The sequence below is a fragment of the Engraulis encrasicolus genome, chromosome 24, assembly GCF_034702125.1.
Source record: "Engraulis encrasicolus isolate BLACKSEA-1 chromosome 24, IST_EnEncr_1.0, whole genome shotgun sequence".
NCBI lineage: Eukaryota > Metazoa > Chordata > Actinopteri > Clupeiformes > Engraulidae > Engraulis > Engraulis encrasicolus.
The window spans coordinates 23,440,168-23,468,112 of NC_085880.1; the positions used below are offsets into that span (position 1 = coordinate 23,440,168).

General features: G+C 41.6%; 4 protein-coding genes across 4 annotated transcripts; 1 reads left to right on the forward strand and 3 right to left on the reverse strand.

The window, feature by feature from the left end:
• Positions 1 to 1,844: 1,844 nt before the first annotated feature.
• LOC134441541 (cytochrome c oxidase assembly protein COX20, mitochondrial) lies at positions 1,845 to 6,203 on the reverse strand. Its single transcript, XM_063191899.1, has 4 exons — positions 6,050 to 6,203; positions 4,969 to 5,083; positions 3,719 to 3,782; positions 1,845 to 2,657 (listed from the first exon to the last, which is right to left on the reverse strand). The coding sequence occupies exons 1-4, from the start codon at positions 6,080 to 6,082 to the stop codon at positions 2,519 to 2,521; spliced, it is 351 nt and encodes a 116-aa protein (XP_063047969.1). The 5' UTR covers positions 6,083 to 6,203; the 3' UTR covers positions 1,845 to 2,518.
• Positions 6,204 to 8,440: 2,237 nt separating this feature from the next.
• Positions 8,441 to 9,438, forward strand: lhb (luteinizing hormone subunit beta). Its single transcript, XM_063191898.1, has 2 exons — positions 8,441 to 8,620; positions 9,193 to 9,438. Exons 1-2 carry the CDS (start codon positions 8,441 to 8,443, stop codon positions 9,436 to 9,438), a joined length of 426 nt encoding a protein of 141 aa, XP_063047968.1.
• Positions 9,439 to 11,623: 2,185 nt separating this feature from the next.
• Positions 11,624 to 12,781, reverse strand: LOC134441741 (adrenocorticotropic hormone receptor-like). Its single transcript, XM_063192135.1, has 2 exons — positions 12,753 to 12,781; positions 11,624 to 12,532 (listed from the first exon to the last, which is right to left on the reverse strand). Exon 2 carries the CDS (start codon positions 12,506 to 12,508, stop codon positions 11,624 to 11,626), a length of 885 nt encoding a protein of 294 aa, XP_063048205.1. The 5' UTR covers positions 12,509 to 12,532; positions 12,753 to 12,781.
• Positions 12,782 to 23,951: 11,170 nt separating this feature from the next.
• Positions 23,952 to 25,185, reverse strand: LOC134441742 (adrenocorticotropic hormone receptor-like). The gene is made up of 2 exons (XM_063192136.1): positions 25,082 to 25,185; positions 23,952 to 24,863 (listed from the first exon to the last, which is right to left on the reverse strand). Exon 2 carries the CDS (start codon positions 24,837 to 24,839, stop codon positions 23,952 to 23,954), a length of 888 nt encoding a protein of 295 aa, XP_063048206.1. The 5' UTR covers positions 24,840 to 24,863; positions 25,082 to 25,185.
• Positions 25,186 to 27,945: the final 2,760 nt, after the last annotated feature.

The window sequence follows — 27,945 nt, forward strand, 5'->3', positions numbered from 1 at the left end:
TCCATCTTCACTACTCTCTGCTGCTGTTTACCACTGGGAATTTTTGCCATCATCTTATCGAATCAGGTATCAAGTAATTATTATTTTAAGAAAATTATTTATTATTATTATTATTACTTAAAACATATATTGTTAAATAATCAAATAATTCATTCTGCAATCTTGGTGGTACCTGCATGACAATCGTGAAAAGAGGGAAACATGTCCTTATTCATCATCTTAACTTTTTTTCAACTTGTAAAAAAATCTGTGTGTTTGCTAGCTTTGGTTGCTGGTTTGGTAGCTTTCATAGGTCACCTTTCTACTTTAAGTTACTTTAATTTTACAGAAAGTGATGTAGCAGTATAAATTGTATCATGTTTGAAAAATAATATAGGCTACTATGCTATTCAGGGGAAAGCAATTGTGCCCTTTTAAATCAACAGGAAAACCCTGCCCAATTTGTGGTCAGCCCAAACTGCCCCAAAAGGGCATGAAACCGCCAAATATGTCAACAATGCTCATCAGTGCTTAAAATGTGGTGTGTGTGTGTGTGTGTGTGTGTGTGTGTGTGTGTGTGTGTGTGTGTGTGTGTGTGTGTGTGTGTGTGTGTGTGTGTGTGTGTGTGTGTGTGTCTGTTATTTTGTCACGTCAGGTTACAACTGCAACTGCGGCGGGAGATGTTACCAAAGCACAGGATTCATCTCGAAAAGCCAAAATCGTCAACATCATTGGACTCGTCGCAGGATCCATTCTCATCATAACGGTCATATCATTGTATGCTGTTGGCTTGAACGCAGCATCAAAGCATCTTTGAAGCAGAATTGAAATGTTGCCTCTGCCATGGCCACTGCGGTTAATGGCAAATGGAAGTCATAAAGCTGTTAAAGTGAATTAAAGAACAACTTAGGGCTGGGCTATGCCATGCCCATACATATTACTAAAGATTCTCACTGAGCAACCAGTATGTGCACAGAGGTCTACATATATTTTTTATTTTTATTTTGTTTGTTTGATTTTGTTGATTTGTTGATTTTTTTTATGACTAGTAATATTTTGGACTTTAATTTTGGATTTCAATTGTGTCTTGGAAACATTGCAAAAGAGGACTGCCCTCAACTGTATTTCCCGAGAATATGAATAAAGGTTTCCATTCCACTTAGGTGCAGGACATCATGTCCATACACATCATGAAGGAGCTCAATGGGGAAAACACCACCTGAACTGCAGTCCATAATACTGTAGATGCAGATGTACATGTGTTACCTGTGGTGTGAGCCTTTCGTATTGTAACATCTATTGAATCTTAAATGGGTAGATTAAATGGATTAAACACTGTTCCAACAGTCTGGTTCCTTCTTGTTTCGTTTGTAGGTCTCAGAAGATTTATCACAAACTGATGAGCTTCTCATCTTTAATAATAATAATCATTATTACTATTAGGTGCACCTAGACCCAAAATGTGCTGTGAAGTGCAGCATAAATGAATGAAGAAATTATTTGATAGGACCACAGAAAGAGGACAGGGAAAGGGTGAGAGAGAGAGAGAGAGAGAGAGAGAGAGAGAGAGAGAGAGAGAGAGAGAGGTGGGGTAGGATTGAGAAATGACACAGGCCGGATTCGAACGTGGGTCCCCATGGGCAGTACTGCCCATATATATTAACACAGAACAACACTGCCCATAAAAGGAAATTCGAATGCCAAGAATTTGGGTATGTCCATTGTCCAATGTACTGTATGCTTTTATATGGCAACCTCTTAAGAACACAGTTTCGACATACGTATTATGGGCTTCAAGATAACCCACATAACAAACTTAATGAGATTGTTATACTTTGTTAAAAAAAGTACATTATGCAAAATGCTGCAGATTCAAAAGGTTTAATTTGTTACAGGTCACACCACAATGAACATTTACAGACTGCATTTATACACACGTGGTACAGACTGCATTTTATGCACATGATCACGACATGGTCCTTTTGGTCTCATCTCTAGCTCTCAGTAATTCACGGATGTTCCTATAAAACGTACAGTAGACCAATTACCATTATGCCTGTGAACTTTCATGTTATTATTACTGATGAAATGACTTCAAGACACATAAAACCAACGAGCCAACATGGCTTCCCAAAATAATCTCCTCCTGAAACCGCATGATCATTAGATGCCTAACTTCTTTAATTCTTTACAAATATGGTTAAATATTTCAATTTAAACACTTCCAAACCACACACTGACATACAGTATACGTACATCAAAAGATGTAAGATGTAAAAGATACATCAAAAGTGAGTTGGGTATTCTGATTCAAACTGAATATTGTCAGTATTTGGTTTAAAAAAAAAAGTTCAAAACAATGCATGTTTACATGTGTGGAAGAACTCTGTTACAGAAGAGGAGTTTGCATTACTGGTGCGCAAACTAAAATACTGCCAATATTCAGTTTAAATCTGAATATTCCCTTCAGGTAACTGCACTTAAAAAAAGACAAGAAAAAAAAAGATTCGATCTGGAATTTGATTGGGGAAAGTGAATGCTAAGAGTTCTTCTCGTCTGCTTTTTGTTTACGTGAGGGGTCAACACTGGTGCCTTCATACATGACTTTGTTCTTGATGCCTTCTTGTATCACTCTCTGTTGAACGCGTAGCATTGCATTGTTGTATCGACAATAGCACCTGAAAAACAGCATTGTGTTTCTGATTAAAATCTGTACCGTGTAATAAGGATTCCCTTATTTGCTTTATTTTGATTTCGAGATCCTGTTATCTACATAATACTGTAGAATCAGTGTCAGTGTGGTTTCTGCACTCTAGTGGCCAATGACGTCTGTATAGAGGTCAGTGCTAGTCAGAGCCGTATACGGCTCTGGTGCTAGTGGCTCAACTGTGACACCTGCAGACTGTTTCCCATAAAACAAGCTTCTGTCCCGTCTTATTATACATGTCTGTGGTTAGGGTTTGGCCTATACTGTATTACCAGCCTAGCTCATCTCAACAAAGCAGCCCATCTGCCCATAAGGGCAGTCATGAGTAAGCAGTTAGGGCATCAGACTTATAGTCCAAAGGTTGCCGGTTCAAATCCCCACCCGCCAGGTTGGTGGGGGGAGTACTTAACCAGTTCTCTCCCCCATCCTCCTCCATGACTGAGGTACCCCGAGCATGGTACCGTCCCACCGCACTGCTCCCTTGTGGCGCCATTGAGGGCTGCCCCCTTGCACGGGTGAGACATAAATGCAATTTCGTTGTGTGCAGTGTTCACTTGTGTGCTGTGGAGTGCTGTGTCACAATGACAGTGGGAGTTGGAGTTTCCCAATGGGCTTTCACTTCACTTCACATATCAATAGAACATTGGCTGGACACCTGACACCACCTGGGTGTGGGAGTGGTGGTACCGAGCCCGACACACTGCATGCTGGCCACCGGAGCAAGCATACATGGAATTTTGTTGTGGTGTGCATGTGCGCTGTGGCAGTCACAATGACAAAAAAACATACTTTTACTTCACTTTTATCTATCTAAACAACGCGCTTTATTTACATATGTTTGGGTTTTTTCTGCCTTTATTACATTGATGGAGAAGAGTGGTACAGAAAGTGAGTGTGAAAGAGAGATGGGATGGGGTTGGGTTGGGATATGACCCAGGCCAGACTTGAAACTTGGTCCCCATTAGCATGCAAGCCCATGTACATTATTTTTTAGACATCTTTGAGATGTCAGAGGTTTATCCTTCTACTCACCATGACCCAAGTGTTGTGAAGAAGAAACTGGCAAAGCCCATGTCAAAGGACCTCTTTACTCTGCCTGCAAAAAAGATATGTACTTTTATCAACAAATAATATCAAAGATGTGTATGGGGTCTTAAGCATCAAAAGCTTGGAAAACAAGTTTGCATTATTCTACACAGTTTACAACCAAAGGGCATATATGCCAACAGAGTGGTAACATTAGACCAAATGTACAAGCAACAGGGCTACTAGAATATTGTGGAGGAACCAACACATAAGTTAATAAAACTAGAAATGCACTTAAGAGAGTGCAGACCTCTGCCAAGAAAGCTGTTAAACAGAATATTTGACTACCCTATTTGTTCAAGTCTTTCTTGCCTCTTTTTGTGGAGTTAGAAACTGGAATGTCAAAGTCTTTCCAATCCCACAATGGAGATTTTTTTTTTTTTAATCCTGGTTGCAAATCGTGATCCGGATCACCACCAAAATGTAATCACTTCTTCCTTTTATCATTTTCAACAAATCAACAAGGATTTATCTAAATCCTTTCATAACTTTTGGAGTTATCCTGCTGACAGACAAATAAACAAACAGACAGACGAAGCAACGCGACCGAAAACATAACCTCCTTGGCGGCAGTAAAAAAAAAACACAACCTCCTTGGCGGAGATAATAAGTTTGGGAGAACATAAGGAGCACAGCGCATAGGCAAGCAAACAGGTAACTAATTCAAAACATAACAATACTAAGCTTACACAAAGTATTTATTGTCATTATACAAATTATAGTGAGATTTGAGCTTCCCTGTGAAGCATACTTCTTTCTACGTCCTTCACAGATTAACTTCACTCTAGTCCTACAAGTGTGCGTTCAGTATTGTGATGGCTTTGGGGAAGAAGCTTCATTCTATTGGTTCTGGCTGGTAATGACCTGAAGCGCCTGCCAGAGGTCAGCAGTGTGAGCAGATGGAAGCCAGGGTGTGAGTGGTCTAATGATACTTCTGGCATAACTAAAAAGGTAGGAACGATGTGGAAACGATGGAATAAACAAGACATGAACAAGGATAAAGATGAGAATGGTAAGGGAACCAAATGGGAACCACACTAAATGGGAACTAAACTGTCCTGCCAACCAAGCAACGACCTAAAATAGAAGCAAAAACAACTTTCAGAGAACAGGACCAAACCAGAACCACAGTGCCCTTCTTTTCCGGGAACGTTCTGGGAACCAACTATTGTTAGAAAGGAAGAAAGCAAACTTACTTGTAGCCAGGAAGTACAGTAGACCTCCCACAACAGATCCTCCAGCGCCGTGCAGTATGGCCTCCCTAGCACATGGTGTATTCTGGATGTCTAGAATACCCATCACTTTGAAGCCCTGAGGATGTGGATTTGGTAGGTATGAGCTTAGCAGGAAGCACAGTTTTGTCTCCAATTCGGAAGAATTTAAGAGCTTCCCTTTCCAAGTTACAGCTTTATGAGGAGAGGAGGCAACTTTGTTTAGGGGGCAAACATTTCAATGGCAAAGTTCTTGAGCCTGTAGCAAGAGCTCTACAATGTGTTTTTTCGGCTACACACTACTCCTAGTTATGTCAATATTAGATAATGCATCATAGCAGCTTGGCCTGGTCCAGCACTACGAACACACACCGTCTGGTGAGAAATAGGCTAATAACAGCTGTTGCCAAGAACACAAAACATTGCAGAGCAAAGAAGGATATGGCATGTTATTACTAGGGAGGAGCAGCTGTGGTGTTGCAGGTTCAATTGCCACCCTTGACAATCCCTTCCTCCCTCCATGGCCTACGTGCCCTTGCACTAACCCCACATTGCTCCAGGGACTGTATCCCTGTGCCCTGTAACATCTGTAAATCACTTTGGATAAAAGTGTCAGCTAAGTGTAAAGTAATGTAACTATATACGTAACTGTACTGTATCACTACATGGGGCAAGAGCAGGCAACAATTAAGCATCAATGACTAACCGCATCATTATGGGCAACAATAATTCGGGTGTCAAGCAGCAAAGCAATTCAAGATAAGCTATTTTTCACAACAAAGCACATTGATTGGAACGGTTAGAATGAAATAATCTTTGATTGGAATTTGTAAGGGCACTGTCTTGTCTGACTTAACACCAACAGCTCTGCAGAATAGCGGACTCATTTACATCTGGTTTCTGACTTGCTATGTACAAAGCACTCACGTTTGTAATACGCTTCAATGAGCTTCAGCAGAAATTACGAAAGTGAATTGGGAAAGAACTGCTCACTGTAGGATTTTGCATTCCAGTGAAAATAGTCAGAACCTTTGTTAACCTGTGATTAAAAGAAGAAATTACCAACCTGCTTTTTCTCATTTTGCTCCTCGTCAGCCATTGGTACAACACTACGATAACTTGATTAGGGTTATTTTGTCATGTCTTTATGGGTTAGGGGCAGTAGAACGTTCTCTGTCTGACCTGTGTGTGTTGTGTTGTGTAAAAATGTTGGTGCAACACCGATATCGTCCTACAGGGAACAAGTAGTCCGTTTCATAGTTCCTATCTGTAAAAATGACTTGTGAAAGACTAAAACTAGACAAAAATGTTGAGGACCTAGGACTTTTAGTCGATTAAATAATGACTAACAAAAATTATTTTTGAAAAACTAAAAGCGACTAAGACTAAAAATTGACTTTGACACAAATTGAAAAAAAAGATGACAAAATTAACACTGGTGGACATCGCCCTCTTGTGTTTGTCTTGTGCAATTATATCATCCTGTCATATCGAGGTCCTGGAACAGCCAGGGGTGTGTCAATCAAACTCAAATTGATCGAGGGCCAAACAACAAAGTCGTGGGCCAAACTCAAGATTTGTGTGGGGGAAGTGCATACACACGCTTAATACTCTTATTTAAATTACACAATTATAGATTCCCATCATAGTTCAAAATGTTCCTGCACATGTTTTGCAAAGGCTATGACTGTGGGCTCCTAGACAGAGTTTTGCAAAAGACCCCTTTAGTTTGGATAGTTCCATCAACAATGAGACACAGGGACATATGCCTCTGTATGAGATGCGAGAATGCTCAGTTTATGGTGTAGGCTACAGACTAGTGATGTTTTTTTTGGGCTCTTTTCTGAGATGCGGGTCTTTTGGCTCTGTACCTGGTCAAATTACCTGTAGGGTCCTGAGCTGTTGTTGAAGCCGTCCAGAGCCATGCACTTGTTACAAACCACAGCAGATGATCTTGGCACCTGCACCTGCATCTGATGAGGCGTCAGCGCCCGTCCAGTCAGACCTTCATGCCAGGTTGTGAAACAGGCACAGGCAACAACCCATCTCTGTTATTGACAGGGAGCTTGTGGGTAAATTGTATGTGGTGACAGCCCCTTCTCTGGCATCATTCAGAATGTTGACAGCCAAAATGGTGCCTAAGTGAAGATGATTTTTCTGGCCAATGAGGGATGTCACCTGGTACGAAACACAGAATATTCTTGGCCTCATAGCAGAGCGACAACCCGTTACAGCAAGGCACATGAGGGTGTCTAAGTCACTATGGAAAGAGCTCTGTTATATTGTCACAATAAGGCAAAAAAAATGTATTTTATCCCCCAAAAATATATTTTAAAGAAATTATTTGGCCTACTCTGATTCTCTGACCTTGGTCAGGCCAATCACGTTCAGGATTTAATTTATTGCAATTCTACATTCTACTTTGATCATACAAAATCCTTGATGATCCAAAGTTGCTATGCAGCACGCTTACGGTAAACCAGAATTATTTGAACATTTTGACATCATAGGCTATGTTGGCATGGTGCAGTTGGGTCACTTTAGAGGCCAGGGTGTTCTATCCCTTCCTGCTCTGAAGAGGAAGTGACTTTGTCAGGGTGTTTACTTCTGATCCATTCACATGGCCAGATTGGCCATAAGGCATGCAGGGCATTTCCCCAGTGGACTGTTGATCATTTTGGTCTGGCCATCCAACTCAATGTAGTGGTATCAGTTCTCATGCTGCTATAGCTGACCTTTCCTAGTCAGATTTAAATATTCATTTTGGGTGTTGTGGTCAAAATAGCTCTTAATACATGCTGAAAAATTTGCTGTTACAGGCTCAGTGCCTGGTGGACCTGTCTTGGCTGAAAATGCCCGGTCTGATTTTTCGACCAAGCACAGCCCTGCCCATTCAGGATCAGCATGGAATTAAGACCTGAAGGTTAGCAGCATTGTTACCTTCAGAAGCCCTTATATAAACGGCAACTCCAGAGTACATTTGGACACATGTGTGACTGTTGAACATTTGACTCAATACTTCAAAAGGTAAGACACATTTGAGTTGCTGACTTGTGGACATGTAGCTGTGCACAAACATCCAGGCATTAATGCTGAGGAATATTGTTGTGATGAGCATAACAATATGTGCATTTACAATGAAATGCTGAAAATTGGTATGGTATGCTGGTATGGCATGTGGTAGATGATATTTATCAAGAAAATGAATCAACATTGTAATATGTTTATAACCAATCTGTCATATGTCAAAAACGTATACAATGTATTTATTGTTTTGATCATGAACAGTGAATGAGTTACAGAAAAAAATATTTCAAAGCTGAGGTTTTTGTACTTATTCCAGTAAAATGTTGTTGTAACATATAACATATAACATATAACATATATCACATATAACATATATCACATATAACATATATCACATATAACATATAACAATAACATTCTCTTTCCCAGAATGGCCCATATTCTAGAACTTTCCCTTTTGCTCTCCATGTCTGTGTGGACCCTTGCACTCCCTGTAGAAGACTTCCTGCCATGTAAACCGATCAACGAGACTGTGGCTGTGGAGAAACAAGGCTGCCCAAGATGCCTTCTGGTTCAGACCACCATCTGCGGTGGATATTGCATGACCAAAGTATGCCTGTGTCCATATGATCATGTTTCTTTCAATGACTGAATTAATGGTGTCGTCTTAAAAGTATGCAGATCTAGAAACACTCAGAGAGTGCAAACCTCCGCCAAGGCCATGGGGTTACACCCTATTTTTTTGTTACTTTAAGTCTTACTGGTATCTGCCTTGTTTTTCTGGAGTTACAAACTTGAATGTCAAAATTCCCCCTATCCCAAAATGGTGAAGAATCTTTTTTTTTAAATCCTGGATCCAGATTGTGATCCGTGTGTGTGTGTGTGTGTGTGTGTGTGTGTGTGTGTGTGCGTGCGTGCGTGCGTGCGTGCGTGCGTGCGTGCGTGCGTGTGTGTGTGTGTGTGTGTGTGTGTGAGTGTGTGTGTGTGTGTGTGTGTGTGTGTGTGTGTGTGTGTGTGCACGTGAAAGAGAGAGCAACCAAATTACTCATCAAATTACTACAATAGTAACAATATTATTCCTTCATAGTTGCACAGTATTTACAGTAGAATGCAGCATGAAGTTGACATGAAAATGACCTTTGACCTGTTGCATTTGGCACGCCTCTCACTTGACCTCTCCAGGACCCCGTGTTTAAGAGCCCCTTCTCCACGGTGTACCAGCACGTGTGCACCTACGGCAGCGTGCGCTACGAGACGGTGCGGCTGCCTGACTGCGCGGACGGCGTGGATCCCTTCGTCAGCTACCCGGTGGCCCTGAGCTGCGTGTGCAGCCTGTGCTCCGTGGACACGTCCGACTGCACCATCCAGAGCCTGCAGCCCGACTTCTGCATGGGAGAGATCATGCCCGCAGCTTACGACGCCTACTAGAGATAGCCGGCACCCAGAGCTGTAGAAATATGTACTAAAATCTTTGGTAGCACTTTATTTTAAGGTTCACGTGTTAACCACAAACACATGCCTACAGATGTCTGTATAAGTGACTCGTGAGACATCTGTGAAGAAAAATCAACCATTGCTTAGGCGTGTATTCACACATTTCTTCATAGCCACTAAGGTCTTTATTATTCCTATAATCGTAATTAGGACCTAGTGGGACCTTAATAGATGTCACTTATACAGACCGCCATTAGGTATTTATTAGTGTCTAACATGTGAACACTGCTCGGAAGTGTTACCAAATCTTTTCTTATGGCTCTGAGCCTGCCTATATATGACCATAAGTTGTCCAGACATTAAATGATGAATCCATGGTTCTTTCACTCTGGTGTGTACAGTTCATTCACTGGATGCTATGCATGTATGTTCTCTCAATAAATATCTGCTTACGACAACTATTCAAGGCTGCCTAACTATGTGCCCATTAGGTGTCTAGACAGCTAAAGGCTAAATCTAGTACGTTCGTCTCACTCTGGCTTGCTTCATCCAGGGCCGACCCAAGCCTTTATGGGGCTCTAAGCTAAATTTAATCCGGGGGCCCCCATACCACCACCTACTCAGCATCAGTAAGCTTCATTTACTTGTACGAGTGAAGGATAGGAGCTAAGGACATAGGTAGGCTGACTGTAGATTGTATACCCATCATGCACTGCACTTCTGGGAGCAAAATTTATCAAACGAAAAGCCATTTATCATGAAGGAATATCTTAGTTTTGCTTCAAAACTATTACGCTTCATTATATTCTGTGTTTATTGTAGGGTTTTTGCAATTAAAAGTGGCACATGAAAAATTATGCTGTGCCCACAGTCATTGAGGTGTCCCCTGAATGGTGGAGAGTTAATTTCTTCCTGGAACTTTGCTGTTCACCCCTGGTGGCCTGGGGGCCCAATGCCACCGCATAGTTTGCTTATGCCTTGGGCCGGCCATGGATTCATCCACTCAATCGATTTACTGTTGTGTTTTCTTAATATTAAAACTGAATTGTGTGCTGTACCACAACTTTCTGCCGAACCTGAATATATTTTCTCAGTCGCTACTACCACACACACACACACACACACACACACACACACACACACACACACACACACACACACACACACACACACACACACACACACACACAGCTCACAAGAAGAGAGAATAACATTAACAGATTCATTGTTTTGGTTTATGGGTAAATATGTCACATTGAACAGAACATACATCACCCATGTGTCAGTAAACTGTATAATAAAAGTAGAAATATACAACATTTTTTTTCTCCATAAACACACATAAAAAGTAAAACACTGAAAAACACAATATCTTCAAGTTGTGTCTAAAATCAGGACTGCTGATCAGAAGCAGCCAGCTATGGTGTCAGTAAGATCTAGAATACATCACTTAGGCCTATGTCAGTTAACTGTAAAATCAAAGTATAAATATACAACAGAGAGCAATTTCTGTTAATACACATCTTAAATAACAAAAAAAATGTTAAACTTAATTTGAAAAACATACAGTATCTTCACTTCACTTAGGGTATGTCATTAAACTGTATAATCAACGTAGAAATACTACAGAAAGTGGTCTCTCTTAACACGCATCATAAGCAAAATAATTTAACTTAATATGAAAAATATAGGCCTACAATATCTTCAAGTTAGACCACTTCAGCCATTTTCGATATGCTGTTGCATTGCTCACGCTACCATTCAGCTTTTGTTTACATTAAACAAATTCTAAACATAGACCTACCGGTACTCCAAATGTTTTCCAAAAGGTTTCGCTGATTGCTAGTTGTCTGCTGATGTTGCATAACCTTTTGGATGTTTTTGGGAATAAATCAAGATGTTTTTTAAAAATGTAAACAAACAGCTGCACCCATTACAATGACCAGGATCTCGGAAAAGGCTGAAGGAAAAAAAAAAATTCTCACATACTGACAAGTCCAGGATAGTATGAGCATTACAACGGCATGTTGGAATTGACTGAAGTTATCCTTTAAGATATTGTATGGCAGCATTGGCAGGGCCCAGGGCCAAGACGGGAGGCCTCCCCCCTCCCAATCTGCCCCTCTCCCTGGCCCTGGACAACAGACCCCTTTGTCCCCCTCTCTTTCAGCCTCCCTGGCTAAGGTGTTGGGGTCTCTGGTTGATTCTTTCTCCTTTTCTTACAACAGTGGACCATGTTGGTCAGCATCTCCTTTGCATCTCTCCTCATGACCACGTAGAGAAAGGGATCCACTATGGGGTTCAAGGACAGGAGAATGTCCACCAGAGAACCATAAGTCTGCACGCGTGGGTCATTGAGAAGGTTGGGTGAAATGGTCAAAGCCAGCATCATGATGACGTAAGGTAGAAAGAAGAATGTGTAGATGACCAGAACTAGGACCAGAGTTCCCATGATCCTTTTCTGCTCCTGTGGCGGCACTGATTTGGTACAGGACAGAGCACGCCACGTTCCCACAGTGAAAAATATGATTGGGGGGTATGGTAGAAGGTAAAACATGATGAAGCTTGGATACAGGACTCCGTGATCAACTGCTCCACTGATGAAAGCCAACGATATTATTAGTATGACAATGAGAGCCATTATCCATACCAACAAAACCACCAATATGGACTTGTTTTTGGTGCGGTTCCGGCGGTACCAAAGAGGATAAACAATCAAAACGTACCTCTCTGCGGCGATGCACAACATAAAGCATATGCTAGCCATCAGACCAATTGAATACACTGCATAGAAAACCAAGTGCATTACACTTGACATCGGTATCAAGTGCCAAACTGGCTTTGAGCAGATTTGCAGCATATCAGAGAGAAGAAGGTTTATGACACAGACGGGTGAAACGTGGTGGTGAGACTTGATCAGACAGGACAAGCCACATATCGCCGCACAGACTATAGGGAAAGCAATGCCAGATATTGACCAAATCACCCCGACCATACTCCCATGCAAGTATTCAACCATGGATGTGTTGAAATATTCTGAAGTTTTATTGTAGAGGCCTTCCATTTTCCTTCAAGGTTATCTGTGATTCTGAAAAACAAAAAAGTGACATATACATTTATAATAATTATTAATTGTCATTCATATTAATTAAATTAATTATAAAAACACTAAATCTGAAATAAAGTCAGAGAAAATAATTGATTTCAAGAGCAAAGAGAGCACGGCAAGACATAACAATAATAAAAACACTAGTAGGCCCTATCAATGTCTCAATAGAAAGGGAATATGATAATATGAGATGAGAAACCTGATTATTGTTGTTCCCATGAGTCAGTCCAGGCAAAAACTCAGAGGGTGCTGGCTGGTGAGGGTATTTATAATGGGGTTTAAACAGGAAATATTCTGCAAAAAAATGAGCTGAACTAGTTTCACCTCTTCCTCATAAATTTCATGAGCTCAGCTCTAAATGAAGGAACTTTATTTGTTGTAATTTTCCTCTATAATAGCCGTCCAACCCGCTCAAGTCTAATAGACTTTCTTTCATCATTATCAAATTCCAAGATCTTTGTCTGAAGTATCTGGTTACAGATGGCCTACAGTAAACACAATGAGCTCACATTTAGATAAAAAATAAATGTATCTAGCTTATCTAAACAGATCAGTCAATTATCAGTTTAATTGTTGTTCTCTCCAAAAAAAAATGTTGCACAATTTCACTGTTTATCATCATACAGTGAGGACAATTGTCAGTAATAGTCAACAACATGATATTTTCACAATTTCATTTTGCATGAGAGTAAGGTGAAATCAAAACAAGGCATGTAAAAACTATAGTCTTGAATTTGATTTGAAATGTGTAGAACTGTATGTTTGGCCAAATGACTCTCACAGTTGATAATGGCATATCTCTGTTTAAAGAAATTAGCCAAATGAATGGAGAAAACTGTAATAACTTTGCATATATCTACACAATAATATTAATTAATGAACAAACTCGCTACAAATGTGAATTTCTGCAAAAGGTAAAGCTGTATAATGGGCTACTACATTGTATAATAATAAGCAATAAGCAATTGAGAAGAATTGGCCTCATGTACAAAGAAGTGCGTGGATTTCCTACCAAGAAAGTGCGGACGCGAAAATCTTGGAAGTTACTTACGGACAAAAAAATCCGGATGTATCAATAAGTGCGTAACCAGGTTTTGACGTGAAATCTTGCGCACATGCACGAGCACACACGGGCCCAAGTCTCCGCCTTGCCTCCTCCCTTAAATATTCTATATGAATATTCTAATTAGTATGAACAGACCCATTCATGTGCATTCATTGGTTGATAGAATTGGAAAGGGAACGCGGGAAGGGGAACGCGGGAAATATATTTCATGCGAGGTGAAGGCGCTGTTTCGGAGGTAGCCAATTTAAAAGGAAAAAGGCTAACAAAATTACTTTGGCGTGTATAAAATCAGGCATCGGTAGCCTAATACTTAATGTGAGGACTGCAGAAAAATCTGTCATGTTATACTGCAGTACAATGGTTTCCCAGCAATTGATAGGCTATTTACAAGGCATCAAAACACATTGCGATGAGGCAGTCGCAAGGCTTCAGAGAAATAAACATTTATGTCGGGTAGGCCTATAAATATGAAAGATGACACATGTAGGCTACGCCACATGTAGGCCTATGAATAACTTGCAGCCAATACTCAGTTAGCCTATAAAATCACCTGTTAATGGATGGACTAATTTTACAGTAGGCCTAGTGTTATTAAAAGAGAAAGACAAGCACTGCGGTGAGGAGGTTCCCAACAAATGCGAGAAGACACGCAGATCCAGAAAATATTCAATGTTTAATAGCTGCTTAATACTTGAAATAATACTGCCGATGGGCATCCAATTTCGTTGTAGCCTAATTCCGGGATAGTTCCATGAGTCCGTTTCATTTTAACCAGCTGCCTCAACAATAATATGATTGAGGTGGTTTTCTTCATTTTTAAATCACGCGCCTCAACATTAAAATCCACGTTTAACTGGCTGCATCTCTGCAATATTTCCGACCGCGTACAACACATGTAGTTGCGCTGCATGCCTCTGAGTGCCGCCAAAAAGACGCAATGCACCACTTACGACAACTTCCACGCTTACGGAAACTTCCACAGCAGCCCTGAAATTCGCGTGGAGATCCGCAGTTTTCCACGTCTAGTCTGTTTTAGTACATCTGACCGTGACCGTGGAAAACAACTTAAGTAGCTTTTTTGTCCGTAAGTGAGCTTCGTACATGAGGCCCTTGGTCTTGGGAAATGTTACTAGGCCTATCTGTTATGACACTATCACAGACTATTCTTTGGGATTTAAGTGGAAAGTGAATTTGAGTGAATCAGAGTGATTCTGATGCGTTTTGATGTGGTTCAAGCGTATGGTTCAAATGCCATCCCCCTATCGCCACTCTGGCTATGAACTTCCCCTGTTTGAAATAACAGCAATCGCCCCCTGAAAGTCCATATATCACTTGTGAATATCTAACATCAATCATACCGTGCAAACATAGTAAGAAGTCATTACTCAAATTGTTTGTATTTGCCATTTCATTTGTATAAGCAATTGTTGCATTGTTATATTGTTATATTGCATTTGTCTTCTATTCTTTCTTGTTTCTGTCTCTCTTTTCTACTTCTCTTTTTAACTTCATCTTTAACATTGATGATTTTCCATTTGTTAAGCACTTTGAGCTGCATGCCTTGTATGATATGGTGCTATACAAATACAGTTATTATTATTATTATTATTATTATTATTATTATTAGTAGTAGTAGTAGTAGTAGTAGTAGTAGTAGTAGTAGTAGTAGTAGTAGTAGTATGCAACTAGGCCTATAGTAGGTAAACATGCTATATGTTATATTAATGGCTGCACAGAGTTATGAAAAAATTCTTCATTTTGGGTCTGTAGAAATTAACTCATGAGAAGTATTACAACTCAGGGCCTGGAAAGGTCCATTACAATACAATAATTCCCGAGAATGTGGCTAAAACAGGCTTTAATTTTGAAAGAAAAAAGTAGTTCAAATCCAAAATATGTATGTAGGCTACTGTATATTATCACAGACAAAGGTGCAGCTATGTATGAGAACAACCTCTCCATATTCATAAAATAGGCTCTTACTGTTTTTTTTTGTCAACGCCATCAGACACAATTAAAAGTAAAAAAAAAAAAAAATGTGTTAAAATGAATAATTATCAATAATCAGAGAATAAATAGGCTAATGACATCAAAGACACGTGTATCCACATAACCCAAATAAGGTGTGTAAAGGTAGGCCTAAGTAGCCTAATTGTATCCCAATAAATATTACCAAATGCACAAATGCTCTAGACATCTGACCCTGATATAACTTCAAATTCAGGCAGGTCATATAGCCTAATCATGAAATATCTTAGAGTAGGCTATATCTAGAGCTTTGTGATACAGAATTTAAAGAAGAATAAACTATAGAGGAGATAATGCATAGCCTACCATCATTCAAACCCTACCTACATATAGGCCTATCAGAAGGTTCACAGGTGGCTTACCAGACAATAACGATCACGTTAACAACAAAGGCACCTCTCGTCTGGTCCAGAACTCCAACTGCTTTGAGCTTGTGCAATATTAGATAAATGTTGGCTCACTTTGCCCACGCTTGCCCATACCAGAGAGGAAAGAAGGCCTGCAAGGGCATGTTCTGTGGATGCTTAGAGAATGAAAACTGCGTGGCATACAATATGCCTGGAAGAGACACTTTTGTGCTATTGTGCTCTTCCCGGCAGATGATCCTCAAGGGACTGTGGAAAATACCCTGGCCTTCTTATTCTTGGTCTCGGTCCAGTCCTGGTGTCAAATGGTACAGATGGTACAGTAGGTACAGCACAAACAGAGTACAGCTGATCAGTGTTGCATTATGGGTAGCTGATGGCTGTGTGAAAGCTACTTTGTCAGCTGTGCTTGTGGAAAGTGGATTGATTTGGGTGTACAGTGTTTCTCACAGAAAATCAGAAAAAGTTGGGTGGAGGATTAGTCTGTATCAGAGACATGTAACCACCATGATTGGAGATAGGGCCGTAACCAGACATTTTCAAATACAGAGGTCAAATACTGCGTACTGTATTTAGAATGCTTCAAACACTTCAGTCAGACTCTTAAGTTTGTTTTCGAGGAGTGGGGGTGGGGGTGGCGTATACAGACTGAGTTTATCATTGTTGATTATATATCGATTTTCATCATAGATTAATTTCACATTACTGAAAAAAAAATACAGAGGAGGACATGACCTCTGTGTCCTCAATGGCAGTCACAGCCATGATTGGAGTTGTTGTGCAGTTTCATATGAAATATATCCATCACCCTAAATAAAAATCTATGGTTTTGAAAAGCAACTTTAGATTCAGAAAAAAACCCAAATCTTTATATATTCAGAGCAGGGGTGGGGAACTGTTGTCATTTGAGGGGCCACTTCAAATTTTGTGGGCTGTGGAGTGCTGTGTCTGAATGACAATGGGAGTTGGAGTTTCCCAGGTGGCCTCCACTTTCACTTTCCCTCGCCACCCTGACGTGTGCTACTGCTGAAACGTCACTGACTCAAAGACAGAAGTTAAAAGTGCAATTTTAACAAATTGTGAGGTCATATTTACAATGAAGTGGTTTTTGTAGCGCAAAGGTTTGGGCTTTTTTAGCCTCTGGGCCTGGCCCGGTTAGCCTGGGAAATCCCACGCTGCTTTGCACAATCGATCCGATCTGAAAGACAGTATGGAGTCTACCCTCAGCGAACGGACCAGAATTCTATTAGGATGATATTTAGGGCCTAAGCCATTTAGTGACTTATAAACTATCAGAAGAGTTTTAAACTATTCTAAATCTCATTGCTGGCCAGTGCAATGACCTAAGTACTGAAGTGATGTGGTCTATTTTCTTTGTTTTAGTTAGAATTCTTTCTGCAGCATTTTGGATTAGTTGCAACTGCCTGGGTGACCTTTGGGGGAGACCTATAAGTAGGGTATTGCAATAGTCTGCTCTACAAGTAATAAAAGCATGGATTAACTTTTCCAAATCCTGTTTACAAACAAAATCCTTAATTTTAGCAATGTTAGAATAGACACCTGATACGATTGGCTATGTCTACATATGCCAAAAGATACACATTTGTAACGCCCACTTAACAGCCGGCGTCAATCATAAACCACACACCCCCTACGGTAGGGGTAGGCAATTAGGTTTGGACGAGGGCCGATTTTTATTTCTTACAAGGGCATCGTGGGTCGGCCATGGTTTTCTACTGGTTAAAAAGTTGTTCTATTAATTTCTAATATATTAGGAATAAATGTTATTTTTTAACATAAATGCAATACATTTTATGCAATTTGATTTCAATTTAAAACATGAATTTTCTTATATGTACTGATAATAAGCCAACTGGTGCGTCTCCTGGCGTCTCTCTCCTGAAAAGGGCAACCTGCTTAAGCAACCTGCCATAACTAATGTATACCATTTCCAATTGTTTATTGTTTATTGTTATAACAGGTTTCATTAGCTGTATATTGCTGGCTAACAATGGAACATTTCGTTTGCAAGAGCCAACCAACAGTTTCCGAATGCATGACAAACAAAGAAGCATGGAACTAATCCTGGCTGCATTTCTTCAATTAGGCTATTGACTGCACTCACTGCACTGCACTGCTATTTACTGCATCTCGCAGGCCGAAAATATTTCATGGCGGGCCAGATTTGGCCCCCGGGCCGCTAATTGCCTACCCCTGCCCTATGGGATTTACAGTAGGCAGGTCTCCAGACCGTATCTCACTTGTGATTAGGTCTGGTGATAACCAGGCAAGGCCTCGATAGGCCCGTGCAGTACTCCCTCCTGACCTCCTTGAAGTGCTGGGGGAACCCCTGGGGTATTGATTGTAGAATGAATGTGTTATGTAGGGGATGTGCAGTGATGTGTGTTGGCTTGGGTAATTAAGAGCATCTGTGTTGGTGTCTATCCCTTTCTGTTTGATGTTATGGTGTACTGTATTGCTCTGTTTATACTGTGTAATGGTGGTGTTTTGTGCTTGCTGTGATCTGGCAACCTCCCTCGTCTCCAAGACAAATTTCTCTTTTTGTGGAGACAAATAAAGACGCCTAACCCTAACCCTACTGTATAGCCCTATTATTAAATATTGCGAAATTAAGAACTTTCTGTGGAAGATAACACAACTGTACCATCATGTGGCTGACTCATCTTTGACATAAACAAAGGAAAAAGCAGAAGTGACCAGAAGCAAAAAAATATAGGTCTACCACAAAGGGCCCAGTTGAAGTTACAGATTTTTTAAAACATATTTTATGTTTTAATATTTTTCAACTTTATTGTTTTAACATACTATAAAGAGAGGGGTGCTTGGTTTTGCTTTGATTCGAATATAGCAAGACACTAGAGGATACAAGGGATAGCATGTGAAAGTGCAAACACATTTTTCTAACATGGTTCCTGGTGCAGCAGGACAAGACATGCATGGTGGTGGCTTTGAAGCAGGAGGGGCTGATGGCTGGTTCCAGTGAGGTGAGAAACCTCAAACCTCTGCTGTTTCTCCCTGAGCCGTAGAAACAAAAGCCCTGTTGAACCGTGGTGGTTTTTTCCCAAATTGAATTCTGTAACCCTTTGTAATAGTTGACATAACCCAAGGATGGGTCCCTAGCGCTCGCCATGCTTCTGCATGTTGAGCAAGTGGGCTGATGTGATTCATTTATTGTCTTGTATGGCCCTCTGGTGGTGGACTCATTGAGTGCACCAGAGGCCAGATTAAAACACTCTGTATTAAAGTTGCAAAAAAAATCAGTCTCTGTGCCCTGTGCTGAATACAGCTAGAGGAGCGTGGATTTATTTGGGTTTGACAACTTGTTGAGCAATATAATTTTCTGTCAAAAACTGGTCTTTCCCAGCGAGCCTCTGTGAGAGGGGCACTAGCCAGACTAGGATCCTCCTAAAACGCACAGGCCACATGCAGACGATGCTCAAGGAACGTGCTTTATCCCATTCACATTATGCACATAGGGTGCATCCCAATATGTGTCCTTGCCTCCTCCACTTGTGCTTGTCTCCTCGTCCCGCCTCCTGGCCCCTCCTCCGTGGAGAAAACGATAAAGTTTCCCAGCTGTCAGCCTCGCCACAACAACTTTTGAGGGACTGTTTTTCATTCACCATCCCAATTGCAAATGAGAAAAAGACTTTACAATTGAGCTTTTGCAAGATATTGAAATATAATGCTGTTGTCAGTGATGTCATCATGACCAGAAGCAAGTGGAGGAGGCAAGTGGAGGAGGCAAGGTCACATATTGGGATGCACCCATAGAGTGTGGATCCTCTGGTGAGATCATGGACCCACACCTGGCCGGGCAGGAGTGAGGGGTTGAGTCCTCGTCCACTTTATTAGCACTAGTCTTTGAACTGGTCATCTTTTTGGTCAGTTAAGACGCAGGGGTTAGCTCGCCGTGACGCGTTAGCTAAATCTTTCTTGTAGCTCTTGCAAGAGAGCCCTCTGTAACGCTTTAGCTCTGTGCTTGTCGAGTAGTCCTCACTGGGAAGAGAGGGTTGAATAATTATTCCAGCGTGATACAAGGGTTTTATTGAAAGGGGCGGGCCCCTCCCTATCACAGCTGTGATTGGTCTGGTGTCTTTAGTGCTTCCGTAGTCGGAGCCACGCCTGTGGGCCAGGCTTGTACGAAATTCTGAATGGAAAGAATTTTCATTCAAAGTAATGCCATAACACGAACACTAAGTGGGTGGTGTTCTATGTACTTTCAATGGGTGGTGTAGCTTAAATTCAAAGAAATTCAAGGTAATGGCACCACCTAGTGTTCGTATTATGGCATTATTTTGAATTGAAATTCTTTCCATTCGGAATTTCGTACAAGCCTGCTGTGGGCGTCTCCCATAGTGAGATACCGAGAAAATATTAGAAAGAGAACCACACTAACATTTCGGTAGGCTAGAGAGATTATAGTAACCTAGTGTAGCGGGCAGAGCGTAGTGCTGTGTAGGAGGTGCCACTTCGGGTGGTGACGCAAGCCAATTGCGTGCCGAGCGTAATTAGGTGGCACAGGTGGCATGTCATTACAAATGGTGGCGGGAGCTTGCCAAAGATTGCTTTGTTGGTGGTGCAGGGAGCCAGGAGGTTGTTTGTTTGCTGTGCGGCCCGTGAAGTTGGAAGTTTGTGTCGGTAGTGCGAAAACGTGAGGTAAGGTTATTCCTTCTAGGCGCTTGTCTTGCCCGTGTCGTAATTTCACATGGTTGATCTCACGTTTGTTTGTCTTGTAGCAATTTGGGGCTTATCGATCATTAAGCCGCATGCAAGGTGCCTACGTTGTCTTTTGGGAGTTTGCTGGGTGAACCCTGAGTAACACGGGAAGTGTCTGGATCGCAGCTGATGTAAGTTTTGATTTGTATTTCGCCTTGGCTAACCATCGGATGGTTGTTTGCATCACTGACCCTTACCTCTGCCCTGGTTTGTTGGCAGATACTGCACTGAGCTGCCGACACGCGCATTTAATCCTTCCTACAGAAGCACGGGCGCTCGCGTTAACCCCTCCTGCGCTGCATTGTAACAACTTCATTGGGAAGTTTAATCAACATTTAACTGCACCGGTCTCAATGTAAGTTCCCTGACTCAGTCTTGTCTCTGCTTCCGCTGTATAATTTCTCGAGATGTCTTGCCTGACTTGGCTGGCTATTGTGTTTGCATTGTAGCCCAAGAACGCAGCCCAGTCACTGACAGGCGGCCGGTGAGCGCGCGTCTCTCTCCAGTCCTGAGGTGCGCATTTCCTTATTTTAGTTTTAGTCGTGTCTTAAGGTCTCACTAATTCACCAAGCATGATGTTACAACCTGATGCTTTCTCTATTTCAGGAGGATCATTTTAGGAGCCACAGCCACTGTTTTTCCTTCGTTTATTTTGTTTGTATTTTCTTTTGAGTTTGGTGGGACACTCCCCTCAGTACGGGTTTTAATTAGAGTTACTGCGCAGTAGGCTACTTTTGGGCCGACAGCCAATCGGTGAGCCACGACGTGGCCCAGCGCAGTGTTACACCCGTCTTTCGTCTCCTGCTTGAGTGTGTGTGTGTGCGCGTGCGTGTGTGTGTATGAGTGAGTGTGCACTTTGTGTACATGTTGTCTGTGTTTGTCTATTTAACCATCTAGGGCAATGTGCAATATATTTGTTTGAGGACAGTGTGGGTTTGCAGTGCAACACGTGTGTAGTGTACAAACTGTCAATAGTGTTTGCAATTACTTACTAAACTGGGGTGCCGTGAATATTGTGTGCAATATACAGTGGTGTGATCAATGTGTGTAGGCCTACCCTTTTATTATTTTCTATGTTTGAAGTGATCACCTGTGTGACTATTGCATGAACTACACCTGTTTGGTGTCCACTTAACCACTGTCTGTCTTCAAGTTATTGCTGCATGCCCTAGTGGCCACTATTTATTGTATGTCTTGATTCGTATGTGTTGTCAATAAAATTTGTATTTTTGATTACATCAGCCCCAATTGTTCCTTTACACGAACAGCCTGCATTAAGGCAATTAAGAGGTTAAAAGGTGTTTTGCGCTCAGTAGCGCCCCCTGGTGGTTACACTAGCAACAAGTCAGCTAAAATGAATCACACATTTTGTTTTCGGAAGAGACGTCGGTTGGTCTGTATGGGGCACCTAAGTCACGGCCTCTACTTCCTGGTTCATGGGGCAGGGGGATTCAAAAAAGAATTATTGGACTTGAAAATGAGGTTTTTTGACACCAATCCAAACCTTGGACCTCCACCTATGCACCACAAATCCAAAAATCACTCATTTTCAAGCCCAGTAATCATTTTTTGACTCCCTCTGCCCCATGAACCAGGAAGTAGAGGGCGTGACTTAGGTGCCCCATACAGCTGCTACCATATCTGTAACCAGAATCCGCCTAGGCCCTACACATAGGAGCTGGAGCATCTCACATGGACTGCGACATCCAGAATCGCTCCTAACTAGCTGAGGAAACAGGGAGCGCAACATGAATCAGGAAAATAAGTATATAGCCTACCTTAGCACATGTCTTAAAAGTCACTTTTTTGTAAATTTTATTTGATAGGACAGTGTGAGAGGTGGACAGGAGGCGAATTGGGAGAAAGACGGGGTGGGATCGGCAAAGGACCCAGGCCGGGAATTGAACCCGGGTCAGCTGCATGGTAGGCGAGTGCCCTACCAGTTGGCCATGGCAGGGCCTTATAAGTCACTTTCATAGACAGCCATCAGCCATGAATTAGTAGCTAACATTTAAACCCTGTTCCTAAGAGTTAGCAAATCTTTTTTATGGCTCTGAGCCTGCCTATATGGCTATAAGTTGTTCAAACATTAAATGCTGAATCCATGTTTCACTCACTCTGGCGTGTACATTCACTGGATGCTATGTACGTAATGTTTTCTTGATGAATAATAAATAAATAATACTACTTACAACACCTACTAAAGGCTGCCTAACTATATGCCCATTAGGTGTCCAGACATAAAAGGCTAAATATGTTTTTTCTCACTATGATTCATCAGTTCAGTTGATTTTGTGCCATTGTGTTTTTTAGATGCGTCCTAGCTTCTCTATAAGAGGGTATGTCCGTCGGTCCATCCGTCCGTCTGAAACGCTTTCTTTCAATTGTTATTCCCTCCTGTGTCCACAAGGCAGCAGTGCATAGACGGACGCATCTTTGTCCACCTGTCGGACTTGTTAATATTACTAGATTGTGTGCTCTCTGTACCACAACTTTCTGCTGAAACTGAATATGTTTTCTCAATACAACACACACACACACACACACACACACACACACACACACACACACACACACACACACACACACACACACACACACACACACACACGCAGGGAGAGAGAGATGTTGAGTATTATCATTTGCCAAGATGGAGACATACCGGGCGATACAGTAGTGTGTGACTTGTGTGAGAAATGTGACGCCTTATTCAGACAGAATTACACAAAAAGATTCATATTTTTTTTGTTTATAAGTAAAAATGTCACATTGAACATGTCATACATACATCACGTACGTGTCAATAAACTGTATAATCAAAGAAGAAATATACAACAAAAAGCGATGTCTCCTTAAACACATATAAAAAGTAAAACATGAAAAACAATATCTTCGAGTTATGTCCAACATCAGGAGCCAGCTAAGGTTTTTGTAAGGTCTAGGTTACTTCACTTATGTCAGTAAACTGTACAATCAAAGTAGAAGCATACAGCAGAGAGCAATCTCTCTGAACACACATCTTAGATAAGAATAATAGTTAAACTTAATATGAAAACATACAATATCTTCAAGTTAAGATATTGTATGACAGCTTTGGCAGGGCCCAGGGCAAAGTCGGGAGACCTGTCCCCCTCCCCTGTCCCTGGCCCGGCCGGGACAACTGACCCCCCCCCCCCCCCCCTTCTTTCAGCCTCCCTGGCTAAAGTGTTAGTGAGGTCTCTGTGTCAGTCTTTCTCCTTTTCTTACAGCAGCAGACCATGTTGGTCAGCATCTCCTTCGCATCTCTCCTCATGACCACGTAGAGAAAGGGATCCACTATGGGGTTCAAGGACAGGAGAATGTCCACCAGAGAACCATAAGTCTGCACGCGCGGGTCATTGAGGAGGTTGGGTGAAATGGCCAAAGCCAGCATCAGGATGACGAAAGGCAGAAAGAAGAATGTGTAGATGACCAGAACTAGGACCAGAGTTCCCATGATCCTTTTCTGCTCCTGTGGCGGCACTGATTTGGTACAGGACAGAGCACGCCACGTTCCCACAGTGAAAAATATGATTGGGGGGTATGGTAGAAGGTAAAACACGATGAAGCTTGGATACAGGACTCCGTGATCAACTGCTCCACTGATGAGAGCCAACGATATTATTAGTATGACAACGGGAGCCATTATCCATACCAACAAAACCGCCAATATGGACTTGTTTTTGGTGCGGTTCCGGCGGTACCAAAGAGGATAAACAATCAAAACGTACCTCTCTGCAGCGATGCACAACATAAAGCATATGCTAGCCATCAGACCAATTGAATACACTGCATAGAGAACCAAATGCATTACACTTGATATGGGTATTAAGTGCCAGACTGGCTTTGAACAGATTTGCAACATATCAGAGAGAAGAAGATTTATGACACAGATGGATGAAACGTGGTGGTCAGATGTGGTCAGACAGGACAAGCCATATATCGCTGCACAGACTATAGGGAAAGCAATGCAAGATATTGCCCAAATCACCCCATCCATACGCGAATGCAAGTATTCAACCATTGTGGAGTTGAAATATTCTGAAGTTTGATTGTAGAGGACTTCCATTTTCCTTCAAGATTATCTGTGATTCTGTAAAACAAAACGAAACACAACAATATAAATGTATATTCGTTATTAATTGTCATTTATATTCATTACATTAATTATTACATATTAAATACAACTAGCCTACATGAGAAAATAGATGATTTCAAGAGAAAAGATAGCATGGTAAGACAGTAATAATAATAAATAAACAAAGTAGGCCTAGGTCCTATCAATATCTCAATAGAAAGTGAATATGTAACCTGATAATTGTTGTTCCTGTGAGTCAGTCCAGGCAAAACTCAGAGGGTGATGTCTGGTGAGAGTATTTATAATGGGGTTTAAACAGGAAATATTTCGCAAAAAAATTGCTCAACCAATTTCACCTCATAGATTTCATGAGCTCAGAGTTCAAATGAAGGAACTATTATTTGTTGTAGTTTTCCACGATGATAGCCATCCAACAAGCATTGTAAGTCTATTTTGACCCTGGTATAACTTCAAACAGGCAGGATACCATCACAACAAACCCTACCTACGTATATCAGAAGGTTCAGGTGTCCATCAATTCGTCAGTTTGACGCAAGCCGTACCAACGCATTCAATTCATTTTCAATGAAATGCGGCAGATCGTCGTTAACGGACTCGCAAAGCATGTTGGGATTCCGGCACGGCGAGCGTGGGTCCGGTGGCCCGTCAAAAAGTTGAGCTCTCCCGAAAGTTATGCAAATAGCAGCGGCTGACGGACTGCGTTACCCAATGACTGTTGAGCACATGAAGATGTCCCATGATACCTGTGGTCATCACGAAGGTGCATTTCCCTCCGTAAAAGTAGATTTTTGACATCTATCGAACTTTTGGATGTACAAAATATAGACTACAAGCATTTATGTTGCATGTGCTTATGATGCCTGGGTTCAAATGATTATGTTCGATTTCGACCAAGCATAACAACACGAGGTCAAGTTGTGTGTGAAAAAAACACATGTGCCGAGGTTGGTAAGAGCATATTGAACTGTAATTTAGGGGCAGTTGGTTTGCTATATCGAAAAAATGGCTAGAAATGTAGATTGATATACTTCCTGTATATAACTCCCGGGCCACGCGAGCTGTAGTAGCAGTGCGTCGACACTGGGGTATCCAATACTGGGGCATCCAGTACTGGGGCATCCAGTACTGGGGCATCCAGTACTGGGGCATCCAGTACTGGGGCATCCAGTACTGGGGCATCCAGTACTGGGGCATCCAGTACTGGGGCATCCAGTACTGGGGCATCCAGTACTGGGGCATCCACTAACACTGGGGCATCCTAAGGCCGCCCATCCATTACTGCGTTACATTATCGCAGCTTGACGTATTGGATACCCCCAGTGTCGACGCACTGCTACTACAGCTCGCGTGGCCCGGGAGTTATATACAGGAAGTATATCAATCTACATTTCTAGCCGTTTTTATCGATAAAGCAAACCAACTGCCCCTAAATTACAGCTCAATATGCTCTTACCGACCTCGGCACATGTTTTTTTTTCACACACAGCTTGACCACGTGTTATTATGCTTATGGTCGTAATCAGTTGAACCCAGGCATCATAAGCACATGCATGATAGATGCTGGTTACTGGTAGTCTATATTTGGTACATCCAAAAGTTCGATAAATGTCAATAATCTACGTTTACGGAGGGAAATGCACCTTCGTGATGACCACAGGTATCATGGGACATCTTCATGTGCTCAACAGTCATTAGGTAACGCAGTCCGTCAGCCGTGGCTATTTGCATAACTTTCGGGAGAGCTCAACTTTTTGATGTGCCACCGTACCCACGCTCGCTGTGCCGGAATCCCAACATGCTTTGCGAGTCCGTAAACGACGATCTGCCGCATTTCATTGAAAATGAATTGAATGCGTTGGTATGGCTTGTGTCAAACTGACAAATGGATGGGCAGTGGGCACCGTCATTGAAAATGAATTGAATGCGTTGGTACAGCTTGTGTCAAACTGATGAATGGACGGGCACCATAAGCGGATGAATGAAAACTACGTAGCATACAATGCGCTTGGTAGAGACGACCTTTTGTTTTTCCCGAATCAACACATCACTTCCCTGCAGATGGTCCTCAGGGGACTGGGGGAAATACCCTGTCCATTTTTTGTCTCAGTCCAGTCCTGGTGTCAAATGGTACAGATGGTACAGTAGGTACAGCACAAACAGAGTACAGCTGATCAGTGTTGCACTATGGGTGGCTGATGGCTGTATGAAAGCTACTTTTTTATGAGCCGTGATTTTGGAAGGATGAGTTGATACAGATACAGTGTTTCTCACAAAAAGTCAGTTGGAGGCGGAGGGTTAGCTGTATCAGAGACATGTACCATCATGATTGGAAATGTTGTGCAGTTTCATATGAAATATATCAATCTCCCTAAATAAAAATCTTATAAAACTTTTGTAAAGCAAACTTAGAAATTAGATTCAGAAAAAAAACTAAATCTTTATATATTTGGATGACCTATAAGGCGGTAGATGTGGTTATGGTGGCTGCCTTAACTACAAAGTGCTGGAGGAAACCCTGGAGCATTTATTAACAGTGAAATGTATGATGCAGGGGATGTGCAGTGATGTGAATATGGTTCAGGATAATTAAGAGCATCTGTGTCAGTGTCTGTACTTTTCTGTTTGATGTCATGGTGTATTGCTCTGTTTGTGTAACGTTTTGTGTTTGTTGTGATGTGGCAACCTCCCTGATCTCTGAGACAAATTTCTCCTTTTGTGGAGATAAAGACGCCTAACCCATAATAGCCCTATTATCATACACATTGCAAAATTAAGAACTTTCTGTGGAAGATAACACTACCATCATGTGGCTGACTCATCTTTGACGTAAACAAAGGAAAAAGCAGAAGTGACCAGAAACAAAAAATATAGGCCTACCACAAAGGGCAGTTGAAGTTGAAGTTGAAGTTGAAGTTGAAGATTAGTTAAGAACAACATCCCATATAGAGAGGGATGCTTGATTTTGATTTGGTTTGGTTACAGAATGACACAAGAGGATTCAAGGACTAGCATGTGAAAGTGTTAACACATTTTTTTCAACATGGTTCCTGGTACAAGAGGACCAGACCTTCTATAC